Raw genomic sequence first — 13,053 nt, 5'->3', positions numbered from 1 at the left:
TTGTAGAAAAGAAGAGTAACTGCTACTATATTTATCATTTGGTCAGCAGTGCATTATTAGGAACCCGCTACAAAAAATAATAACATACTTTAAAAAAATACCCTGCACAAAACGCAGTTGCCATGTTTAGATGATCCTTGGCCAATGAAGTCCTGTTTGCACATTCAAGCAACATTTGTCACAACCATCACCACACACCCATTGCCCTGAATCTCCCACACTGAATGGGACCGTATGAAGGGGGATTCCCAGCACATTTGGATGAATGTACTACCTACAAGCCTCTGTACAATCAGGGAAGCCGGATATTGCTGGGTACCCAACATGTACGTCTTCGCTGCCTTCTTCGCGTATTCACTTTGGACACCTGAAGAGAGCTATAGTGGTCCTAAGATGAACCCAGCCAAAGTCAAGCATGCAAGCCCCATGGATTTCAATGTGACTCGCTAAAGCATATCTTCAGCTTTCTCCTTTAATATCAGTACGGCTTTAAAATGCTTCGTTTTGATTGGGTCATGGCCACACAGACATCTTACACACACACACACACACACACACACACACACCAGTGAACAGGGTTTTTCCTCCACATCCTTTTTTGTGACTGAGATCATCACTGCTTCCTTCCGCTCTTGCAAGCAAGCACCCTCGTTTACAGGTACATGTACATCATTTGCCTCCCCCTCACTGGATTGCTACTAGACACTGAATGCGTGAAATGCCTCTGCTAAAAACTATTTCATTTGCACTGGAACTTGACAATAAAGGAATTCTGTTGGTGTTGGTAGATCTAGTAGCTCATTCACAAATTTGACTTATCATCAAGTGACTACATCATGCTAAACTATGGGTTTAGTAAGACACAAGCAAACCTAGCCTCTCCTAGTCTCATATGTTCTCCCTTGTCCTTTTTTCCTCCCAGGCAACCAGTATGAGGAGTCAGAACGTTTTTGGTTTTGTTGAACCATGGCTTGTTATATCATCCACATCAATAAACTGTGGTTAATTTCAGAAAGCCAGAATCAAACCAGAGTTACTGGAACTGGTTTTGTGAAGTAACCATAGTTAAGGTTAACCATAGTTCCAGGCCCAGACAACACACTAAACTGTGGTTAAAAAAAAAAAGGAGAAGCCAAAACTTCCAAACTCCTCCCATTGCAAGGGAACAGAAGAGGGAGTTTGTGTGAGCCCAGGAGGAGGATACACTCATTGTTATCATACTAAACTAGTGTGATTTCTTTTGTTCTGGTTTTTATTATGTATTTATCTTTTGATCTTGTATTTTTATGTTGTGAACTGCCCTGAGATCTATGGATGAAGAGTAGTATACAATTTTAATAACAAACAAATTTGTGTGATGTCCAAACTTAGCCAGTGATATACAGTCATACCTCGTGTTGCGTTAGGTTCATGTTGCATCTTTTCTGCTTGCAAATGCGGCAAACCCGGAAGTGTATACTTCCAGGTTTTGACGCGCACGCAGAAGCACATGCGCAGAAGTTCTCTATTGCGCTCCGCGCTTGTGCAGAAGTGCCGCTCTAGTTGTGGACTTTTTGGGGTGCGGATGGCACCCCGGAATGGATCATGTCTGCAACTTGGTTTACAAACTTAATCCATTCTGGAAGTCCATTCTTAAACCAAAGCGTTTTTAAACCAAGGCATGCTTTCCCGTAGAAGCGGGGACTCAATTTACAAATGGAACACACTCAACAGGAAGCAAAATATGTTCTTATTCCAAGGCAAAGTTCACCATCCAAAACACTTACTTCCGGGTTTGCAGCGTTCTTAATCCAAGTTGTTCATAAACTAAGCTGTTCTTAAACCAAGGTACCACTGTACATGCAAGTGTGATCCAGGTCTTAGCTTACCACATTCATTTTTCTCGCCCTTTTAATTACAGTGGGTTGTAACCAACTAACAGAGTAAACCCACCTGAAATTAATGGACACAAGTCTATTAACTTCATCAAGTCTTCTCTGACTAGCACTGGATATAATCCAATGAGAAATAATAGCAAAATCAAGTAAGTTGCTCAAAACTCCAGCCTTTTTTGTCCACTATTTTTGTTTTTTCACAAATCCTTGATAAAACTCAAACTGTGTAGGGAGAACGATGACACCTCTCTTAATTAAAACAAGGAATTACTTGACTAGAGCTGTCATGCTTTGTCTAGGCTGAAATTGCCTTTCCTGTTATGTAAAACTGCTTTATCCTAGGCGTTACAAGGCCTACAAATAAAGTAAAATAAAATAATACACAATACTGTAACTTATAATTCTGAGATCAGCCTTGTATCCTCTCCACTGAATTACAGATTTCTACCCTTCCTCCTCAAAGAGTACTTCAAGTCATCTTATAAAATTTAAAACTAATATATAAAAGGATAAAGCCATGTAAACAATTGCAGCATTACAATAAAAAGCAGTTAAAGATTAAACAGAAGTGAACATAAACAACAAAAACCCTATAAAAGCAGAACGTCTCAAAAGCTAGTTTGAAAATATTTGTCTTTCACCTTGTGTTCTGCTTCACCAAATGATGCTATGTTTATATGTGGCTCTCTAGTCCCGGATTATTACCAGAGAGTTTCCCCCTTCCCATCTACCTACTCAGCAGCCTTTGGTATAGTGGAACAGGTCTTTCAACATGTGGTAAGCCTATTCTATACATGACGGATAACTCATGCTCATCTTTGATAGTCAGATTTTCAGTTTCACTGTCGGCATGTGCGCGTGTGTGCGCGCGCACACACACACACACAAAATCCAGAATTGGAAGCACATTCTTAATCCTGTCTGGTACTAAATGTTGTTCCTACTAATACTAGACATCTGTTCAAGAGAAAATGTAGTTGAGAATCACAGTGCCAAATATGCAATCACATCTAAAAAGAACATAGAGCTGGTTGGCTGAGCTCGGAGGACCCTTGCTCGAATCGTACGCCTATTATAGCCTCAGCTAGTGGGAATTCTGGACTATGAATTAAGAGATTTAAGCTTAGGTTTCAAGGAAATATGAAATCCTTTCTGTGAGGAGGGACTGTAGCTAAGTGGCAGCACACATGCTTTGCTCTTAAGTCTGGCCTGCTGTAAGGCAGCTTCCTATACAGTGGTACCTCGGGTTACATACACTTCAGGTTACATACGCTTCAGGTTACAGACTCCGCTAACCCAGAAATATTACCTCGGGTTAAGAACTTTGCTTCAGGATGAGAACAGAAATCGTGCTCCGGCGGCGTGGCAGCGGCAGCAGGCACCATTAGCTAAAGTGGTGCTTCAGGTTAAGAACAGTTTCAGGTTAAGTACGGACCTCCAGAACAAATTAAGTACTTAACCTGAGGTACCACTGTATTCCTAATTAGACAAACCACCATTTCCCCTCCCCCACACTACAATATGGGGTTGATAAAACTGTACTAATTTATGGGGTTTTTATAACAGTTAAATCAGGAAGAACTTTCTGACAGTAAGAGCTGTTTGACAGTGGAATAGACTCCTACAAGTGGTGCTGGACTCTCCTTCCTTGGAGGTTTTTAAGCAGAGGTTGGGTAGCCATCTGCCATGTATGATCTAGTAGAGATTCCTGCAGTGCGGGAGGTTGGACTAGTCCCCTCCAAAAAAAATAATCCCAAAAGCAGCAACTCTCATGGGGCATTTTCTCCAGCCCCTTGATCATTTTGGTTCCCTTTTCTGAAGCTTTTCCGACTCTATAATCTCTTTGAGATAAGGGAACCAGAAGTATTTCAACTATGGTTACGCCATAGGTTTCTATAATACCATTATGATACCATGAATTTTATTTTCAGTTCCATCCCTAAGGATTCCTAGCATGCAATTTGCCTTTTTCACAATCTGCCATACACTTGGGTCAACATCTATCTTCATCAATCTATCCACTACAACCCCACGTTGGCCATCTTCAACATAAATTGACCCGAGACTTCCCAGCACTGGATAAAAATTGTGCATGATTCAACCAAAGTTAAGCCCTCTTAGGACAACATGTGTATACATATTAGGAAGTCTCTCTAGACTGCCCTCATTTAAGCATTGCTTAATAACATCCCCACAGAAATCAACTAATGTGAAGATCAGTTCACAACACAAACTGCTAAAATGAACTGTAACTGCCATTGTGTAGCAGTCCTTGAGGAAAACAAGAAAGTGATCTGTAACCAACTCAAGCCAAGTTGAGAACGTTTTAAAAGACCTAATAGGTGTCCTACTGCCCTACACCTCGTGATGGCTTGGCAATCAGGCAGCAGCACTAAGTCTGAGCCAGGTATTGATGCAATCACTCCTAAGAAATCTTCTAGTTTCTTCCCACAGAAGCCTTCAGTTTTCACTCAGATGTTTGTTTAGGAAACATTTTTTTACGTTGAGGTCAGCCAAATTCCACAGCAGTTCTGCTATTGAGCTTGTGTACCTGGCTGAACACTAAAAGGTCAATTATTTCTTTCTCTGCACATTGTAACCACCACAAGCTTTTGTAGCACAATCTTCTCACTGAGAGTTCACTCTGCTCAGTAGAAAAAATCTGGAATATATTGTGTTCCTAGTAAATCTGAAAACATTCCATAACACTGCAACATACTTTCTTGTAAAGCTTTGTATCCCGTATGTTTTTTCTCAATTTCAACCTTAGTAATAACATCTAGCTTACTTGTTAATGTGTGCTCAAACACTTACTTCTGACCCAGGTTCTGTTCTTTCTTTTTAAAGTGAGTGTCAACTGAAGTGAGGAAATGCAGTTTTAAAAGAATTCCCAGCTGGCATTTTATACCTATGAAATGCCACAGGTTAAGTTCTCCTTCAAGTCCTTTATGTTTGAGAGGATGTTAACTCTTAGGTTTATATCTCTGTAAGTGATGGGATTGCAAACCAGTACAATGATTTCAGAAAATGGTCTTTGAATAAGTTTCTTCTAACAGGACAGGTGATACAACCTGATCTGAGGCTCACTTTATTAAATATGTTAATAAAGGTAAAGGTAAAGGGACCCCTGACCATTAGGTCCAGTCGTGGCTGACTCTGGGGTTGCAGCGCTCACCTCGCTTTATTGGCCGAGGAAGCTGACATACAGTCAATGGCTAAGCCGCTTCTGGTGAACCAGAGCAGGACACAGAAACACCATTTACCTTCCCGCCGGAGTGGTACCTATTTATCTACTTGCACTTTGACGTGCTTTCGAACTGCTAGGTTGGCAGGAGCAGGGACCGAGCAATGGGAGCTAACCCCATTGCGGGGATTCGAACCGCCGATCTTCTGATCGGCAAGGCCTATGCTATGTGGTTTAACCCACAGCGCCACCCGCCTCCCAAATATGTTAATAGATGCCAACAATAATCTACTGTTTAAGGACCTACTAATCTTTTCCATGTCTGCAGCTAGGAATATGTTAACGCAATATTGGAAAACAGCTACTAACTTAACTCCAGAGGCATGGTGGGATGGACTATGGAACACAGCTCTTATGGAGAAATCAACAAAGTACTGTATCTTAGAGCACCAAGAATCATAGAATTGTAGAGTTGGAAGGGACCGCAAAAGTCATCTAGTCCAATCCGCTGCAATGCAGGAATCGTATGCCCAATGTGGGAATAGAACCCACAACCCTCATGTTCTACCAACTGAAACACAAATAAGATGCTGAAACTGCATGGTACATGTTTATTCAGGAAATGACAATGTTGTTCCTTTGCTACCAGGTACCAACAGCTCACTGGGACAATATGTTAGAATAGAGTAGAAGACACTTAACTGATATACCTCGGGTTACATAGGCTTCAGGTTACATACACTTCAGGTTACAGACTCTGCTAAACCAAAAATAGTGTTTCAGGTTAAGAACTTTGCTTCAGGATGAGAACAGAAATCGTGCTCCGGCGGGGTGGCAGCAGCAGGAGGCCCCATTAGCTAAAGTGGTGCTTCAGGTTAAGAACAGTTTCAAGCTAAGAACGGACCTCTGGAACGAATTAAGTACTTAACCCGAGGTACCACTGTAATAAACTCAAAACTATTACACAAACCTACTTAATGTCTGACTGCATCATTTATATTGTTTATGCATGGAATACTTCTTGGGGCTATATGGGTATTTGTTTGTTATATTTTCAGAAACTGAAAAATAAAGTTGTTGTTTTTTTAAATGTTTTTTCCCCTTTTCCTTTCTGCTACATCCAAATTATCTCTTGAAAATCCCTAATGACCTAGAAGCCTAATACTTGCTGTGCCAGCATAGAAATGCATAAACTGGGATATAACGGCTGCTGTGACAGCATGGCATAAACAGGATTGACAATAAATATGTCGTGCTTTTTTCAAAACATTATTTAATCCCCATGATAAATTGTCATTCTCAAACAAACAAACAAACCATCTCCCCTGCAGAGAAGTTATATCACACAAATCAAAGTCCTTGCATCCCAGGACACATGTTAATTGCAGGGATGCATGACCAAATATCTTACATTTTTAATTTGTCAAGCAGAGAAAAGACTCCACAGCCATGTAGAGAAAGAGCCAGCAGTTTCTACTTCCAAATATGAAAAGTATTTGTTGTTTAGTCGTTTAGTCGTGTCCGACTCTTCGTGACCCCCTGGACCAGAGCACGCCAGGCACTTCTGTCTTCCACTGCCTCCCGCAGTTTGGTCAGACTCATGCTGGTAGCTTCGAGAACACTATCCAACCATCTCGTCCTCTGTCACCCCCTTCTCCTTGTGCTCTCAATCTTTCCCAACATCAGGGTCTTTTCCAGGGAGTCCTTTCTTCTCATGAGGTGGCCAAAGTATTGGAGCCTCAGCTTCAGGATCTGTCCTTCCAGTGAGCACTCAGGGCTGATTTCCTTAAGAATGGATAGCTTTGATCTTCTTGCAGTCCATGAGGCTTTCTCAAGAGTCTCTTCCTGAGAGTTCCATGGAGGAGACTCTTGAGAGTCCCATGGACTGCAAGAAGATCAAACCTATGAAAAGTATTACAGCCATAGAAAAATCTTGTGCACCCTAAGTATTTTTTTTTAAGCTACAAAGCTACATCCTGCCAATAAGAGTTCTCCACCCTTTGCAAGTAGCCAACACAAAGGAACTCAATTTGGATGGGTCGAAGAGCCACTCTTCCACGTCCAGGGTTATGGTCTAGATTCCCCCATCCCCACTTTCCTCTATGTAAACTAAGGTTACCAGACGTCCCTGTTTCCCGGGGACAGTCCCCAGATTTACAAATCAGTCCCCATACAAAATCCATTGAAGTTGAGAAGTGTCCCCGGATTCATTGAAAAAAATCTGGTAACCTTAATGTAAACGAGACATGAGTAATGTCACATCTAGCTTGCCCTGTAGGACCATTTAGAAGCACAGTCTCAAATACCTTTTGGGAGTATCAGTATCAAACTTTATTTCAGTCACAGACCAGCATACCTTTTGGGAAGAAGGTCCATACAGACAACTGCACAGGTCATGACTCTGAACAATAGAGCACAAGCTGTTGCTTTGCTTTCACCTTTCTAATTCTAGCCTAACTCAAACACCAAATGACATGCAGCATTATGTATTTTTAGGAAAGGCTGGAATACATAAATGATTGACCTAAACAACAATTCTGATGTTCTTTTTCGGTGCTGTGCTATGATAGCATGTAAAACCTGCAAATTACATGATATTGACATAAAAGTTGTAAAGTGGCATTAATTCCTACTAACATTCATAGGTGTGTTATAATTTATCTGCATTTATACAGCACATACTATTCAGGGAGTGAGGAAAGGGAGACAGATAGAGGTTTGCCTAATACTACCCAGTACAGTGGTTCCTCGGGTTAAGAACTTAATTCGTTCTGGAGGTCCATTCTTAACCTGAAACTGTTCTTAACCTGAAGCACCACTTTAGCTAAAGGGGCCTCCCGCTGCCGCCGCACAATTTCTGTTCTCATCCTGAAGCAAAGTTCTTAACCCAAGGTACTATTTCTGGGTTAGTAGAGTCTGTAACCTGAAGCATCTGTAACCCAAGGTACCACTGTAGTTGATCACTGAGATAGCATTTGAACCAGAAGCATCCCCAGTTCAGAGCTCAGTCACTGCATTAGCTTTCATTAAATGCACTGAATGCTGAACTCCAAAAATACATCTCTGCCTCTTTAAGCTCACTGCATTTCCATATTTGTAAGGGACTTTACCCACCATTCTCTTCTTCCCCCAGAAGCTTAGGAGAATCCCACTTCCTCTCTCTCCTCCTTAGTCCCCTCTCCCAAAATTGTAAACCTAAGACTTCATGTGAGGGCAGGGCAACTCAGGCCCAGCAACTATTACACACAGGCCTGCCCACCATTCTCCTAAAGAGGAGAAGCCTAGCATGGAAGACTTGTGTATAGTACGCAGATCTGAAAGGGCCACCAAGGGTAAACCACCCAAAAGGTATGCTGAAGAGTTTGCTAAAACAGTCATAGCAGATACAGCTGCTGTTAGTAACTCAGAGAAGGTTTGGGAACCTTCAAGCTTCCAAGAGGTTGAAAGTTTAACCTCAGAGGATGCCGAGCCATGGTTAAATGCCATGAAGGCTGAACTTGATTCCTTAGAGAGGAACAAGACATGGGAACTACTTCCAGGCCTGCCCAGGCCACAAAAAGTTTACAAAGTTCAGTTATTGCAAGTTTTTCAGTGTTAATTTTATGCATTTTTTTTAAATCACCATGGTATTTAACAATAATATCTTATGTCCTTTAGAGGAGAAATTGTGAATTGTAGAATTTTAAATACCCGTCATCAACCTTGGCTTTGTTTATAACACTCTTCCATTTTCGTCTACAGTAGTTGTGAGGGTGGGGGATGGGGAGGGGCCTCACAAGTAGAGTAGCCTAGGGCCTCTCCATCTAAATCCGGCCCTGCCTGCGGAGCTTATAGCCAGGGCTGCTGCAATAAATAGCTGCACAAGCCTTTGGGAGGCAGAGACATGAGAGGGCATCAAATAAAAGAAGGAAGGAAAGAGAGACAGAGGGCAGTGTTGCTCAAGGCACACCTGACCATCATTCAAGGCACACTGGCTGAAAACCACTGGCTAAAGGGAAAACCACCAGGGATGGTGGTACCAAACACTTTGGTCTCCGCTGCAATGAAGAACACCCCATGAGCAATGCTCTTCTCTGCCAGTGGAGGCCAGGAGAGATGAATACACCGCATTCTATCCTCCACCCCAAGCCTTACCAATGCAGCTCAAGTGTGGCACTTAATATTTAAAAGTTAAGAATATACAAGTATCAGTAATTAATTTATGAGATCAACTCAGTGCAGTGAGAACATAACCGTTAATGAGTTTACTCTGCAATGCTACCCAACTTAAAGGTAAAAGGTAAAGGGACCCCTGACCATTAGGTCCAGTCATGACCGACTCTGGGGTTGCGGCGCTCATCTCGCTTTATTGGCCGACGGAGCCGGTGTTTGTCCACAGACAGCTTCCGGGTCATGTGGCCAGCATGACTAAGCCGCTTCTGGCAAACCAGAGCAGCGCACGGAAACGCCGTTTACCTTCCCGCTGGAGCAGTACCTATTTATCTACTTGCACTTTGACGTGGTTTCGAACTGCTAGGTTGGCAGGAGCTGGGACCGAGCAATGGGAGCTCACCCCGTCGCGGGGATTCGAACCGCCAGCCTTCTGATCGGCAAGTCCTGGGCTCTGTGGTTTAACCCACAGCACCACCCGTGTCCCTGCTACCCAACTTATAAAGTCTTAATTGCACGCCATTAAATAGGAAAATAACATCCCAGTCTATTTTGCTCTTTAAACAAAAAAACCTTGATTTCACCTGGATCTTGGTGTTGAAACCTCACAGTAAACACTTCTAGTGGAGTTACTTGCTGAATTTCCCCCCTATTGTTTTGCAACTATTCTTCACGCTGCGAAAGTTCCAAGTCTATTAAAAGTATACATGTCAAGACATGTTTTGCCTTAAATACGAAACATTAACTACTCTAAGAGAAAACAGCCAAGTCCCTCCCATCCTCAGTACTTTTGACCTACATAATTCTTTCCCTACCCACTTGCATCAAATCATTAACGGGAAAGCACAGCCCTGTGCAAAATCACCAGTCAATTTCTTCTCCAGGAAATTTATTCCCTAAACTAATGCCAGATAATCCGAGCAATAAAAGAGCCTATTCAGAGCAGCACATCTGGAAGATGCAAGCAAATCAGGAAATCATTTTAAGCGGCCATTCAAACGCCATTCTATTTATGCAAAAATACTAGCCAATCTGAATACTACAAGCATAACACAAACCTATTGATGATCCATTTGAAACACAGTTTATTTAAAACGCATTCTTTACACTTTTGAAGGTTTTAGAACTAAACAGCTGTAGACCTATGACCACATTGTTCTCACTAGGCAAACTACTTTAAAAAACCAGGCTCATTCTACATAAGCTCAATGACTGCTTACATTTACAGTGGTACCTCGGGTTAAGTACTTAATTCGTTCCGGAGGTCCGTACTTAACCTGAAGCACCACTTTAGCTAATGGGGCTTCCCGCTGCTGCCACGCTGCCGGAGCACAATTTCTGTTCTCATCCTGAAGCAAAGATCTTAACCCGAGGTAATATTTCTGGGTTAGCAGAGTCTGTAACCTGAAGCATATGTAACCTGAGGTACCACTGTACCTAGTAACAAACAAGTTTTCATCCAGAAGGGGGGGGGAGGAGAATCCCAATCCAATAGGAGATTTTGATCACTCATCTAAATTAGAAAAATATGAAATGCTTCTTTTCAGGAGATTGCTTCAGCAAAATCATTGGGGCTTACAAGCATTTTAAATACTTAAAGAGTCCAGGAGAGGTGGAAGAGTGAAGCAGAAAACCAAGATACCCCAAAGGATTCTCATAAGTATTATGACAAGTTAAACTCCTCTCTCCCTATTCCAGTAACACCCCCCCCCAAGAAACTCGCATTAGCAGATTAATGCCAATTTAGTCCAATATAAACAGCGCCTCCCCGCCGCTTTCTTGGCCTAGAAATCCAAACGCAATCTTGTTAAGCGAAGTGCTGGTTACCCTGTGTGGTTTCAGTTATTTATCTAATGGCTCCTCCTCCAAACAACTTCCCCAGCTGTGCGAGCAGCTGGCGCCCTCCTTCCCCACTCCTGCAGCTTGCAGCAGGCCTGAACACTCAACTGCTCATTTAATTTTTAAAAAATAAATTAATTAAATTAGTTATCACCGGCACCTCTCTCCCTCTCCCTTCTTACCGTCTCAGGGTCGTTCTCAAACACCTCCCGGGCTTCCTCTTTGTTGCAGAGCTCCTCCACACACTCCCGCTCCAGATGGCCTTGCTTGGTCTCTTCGAAAATCTGGTAGGCTCGGCGGTGCCTCTGCCGAAGGAACTGCGAAGCCTCCTCCCGGGTTCTGTGGAGCAGCATAGCTGGGGCCCCGAAGGGAAGCAGGGAAAGGAGCCATTAGCATTGGAAAACCACCACCCGCCCCCCCCCCGACGGTAACAAAAGAGCGGAGCGTGCAAAGCTGCGCGGGGGTGTGGGGAGGCGCGCGCGCTCGGGAAACAATGGCCCCGCCGCGCACTTTGCAGCCGGAGGAGTCTGTGAAACTGTCATGGGGGGGGGGGAGAGTCCCGCTGCGGCTTTCCCTGTCCCCTCAGCTCACAAGGGGCTAGACCAGCTCCTCCATTGACGTCCCTCTGCCTGCGTCCAGCAACCAAAACAATGCCCAGCAGCCGCCAGCGCGCCCAAAGCGGCGCCACCGAGATCCACCTCACCGGGCCATAAACAATGACATCCCTGCGCCCCTTTGCCCTCTTGAGCGCGCTCTCTCTCTCTCTCTCGCTCCCCAAGAAACAATGCTTGGCCGGGGATGTGGGTGAGGGGGAGCAGAGAGAGTGTGTCACCACCCACCCTTTTTCTGGAAAATGGTAAAGTCAGCCCTTAAAGCCCAGCAGCAGAAGGTCTCCAAAAAGTAATGGGGCGGGGGGAGGTTTGAGAAGATGAACATTTGTTTTGTTTTAAGGCACCCTTGAAGTGAAAGGCAGGCAGGCAGGCTTGGCTGGGTGGCCCATTGGGTGCAACCGGCTCCTTGTGGGGAAAGGCGTTTGGGATGTCCTGACCTTGAGGGGCAATGGTTAGAGCAGCGAAAGGGCTGACATATATGTCTATATAATATACCGATTCTTTCCTCAGTCCGGAGAAGCTGCATTGCTCGTGTGGAGACTTTGCTATATATTGATTAATAATTAAAGGGAGGGGGGCTAATTAAAGAGCGGGACGGGGGGGGGAGAGGATAAAGCCGAAGTGAGATTTTTCTCTGCAAGGAGAAATTGCAAGAATGGCGGGTAAAAGAGGGGTGTTTTCTTTCTCCAGTCAGGGCGGGCGGGGGGAGGAAAAGGCGAAGCCCCCCGAAGTACTACTCACTCTGCGAGGAGTCTGTAGCCAGCAGGACTAGCAAGAGGGCAGCAGCTGGAGCCGGCGGCTGCTGCATGATGCGGCTGCTGCTGCTGCTGAGGCTGGGGCTGCGCCCTCCGAGTGGCGGAGAGGAGCAGGGCGGTCTGGTGCAGGAGGAGCGAGCGCAGCTACTGTTGGAAGGCAGCGCGAGCTCCGCCGAGCCCAGCGGGGGAGTCGCTTGTGCAGCTGAGCCAATCAATTGAGAAAGTTCGCGCTCAGGGCTTTGCAGCCACAGCGACACACCTCAGGCTTCGCGCGCCCTCGGTGCAGGGTCGCTGGAAAGAGGGGCAGAGAGAGGCGAGGCCCGGAGGGAATATGGCAGGACGAGCAGAGTGACCCGGGGGGGGGGGAGCATGCCCTCCGGTGCCCCCGAGCCAGCGCCCCAGATTCCTTTACAGTTACGAAGTCCCTGTGTGCAAGTACTTGCCCTCCGGCCTTCAGGTTTGCGCTTCGTTTGAGGTGACAACGTTCGTACGTGGACAGCAATTCTGCGCGCGAAATAGCCCACGTAAGGATTATTATTAGTGGCAGTCGTTGCATATCCACCATGGTGTGCGTGCCCCATGGCGTGTGTGTGTGCAGGGGTGCCAGACAACGTGAATAAAATATTGGGGGGGCATGTAAG

General features: G+C 44.5%; 1 protein-coding gene across 2 annotated transcripts in view; it reads right to left on the bottom strand.

Moving 5' to 3' along the window:
• Positions 1 to 12,599, bottom strand: part of GAS6 (growth arrest specific 6) — a 46,694-nt gene extending 34,095 nt beyond the window's left edge. Inside the window, exons 1-2 of one of the 2 annotated variants that reach the window (XM_053384354.1) lie at positions 12,399 to 12,599; positions 11,229 to 11,401 (exon numbers count right to left, since the gene is read on the bottom strand). In XM_053384354.1, the coding sequence (XP_053240329.1) occupies positions 11,229 to 11,401; positions 12,399 to 12,465 (240 nt within the window). In that variant the 5' untranslated portion in view covers positions 12,466 to 12,599. The remainder of the gene's footprint in view (positions 1 to 11,228; positions 11,402 to 12,398) is intronic. The other variant, XM_053384353.1, reaches the window with a different exon arrangement.
• Positions 12,600 to 13,053: the final 454 nt, after the last annotated feature.

Source organism: Podarcis raffonei, chromosome 4, assembly GCF_027172205.1.
Source record: "Podarcis raffonei isolate rPodRaf1 chromosome 4, rPodRaf1.pri, whole genome shotgun sequence".
NCBI lineage: Eukaryota > Metazoa > Chordata > Lepidosauria > Squamata > Lacertidae > Podarcis > Podarcis raffonei.
Note: the sequence above shows the minus strand (reverse complement) of the source record. Positions and strands in the feature narration are given on the sequence as shown.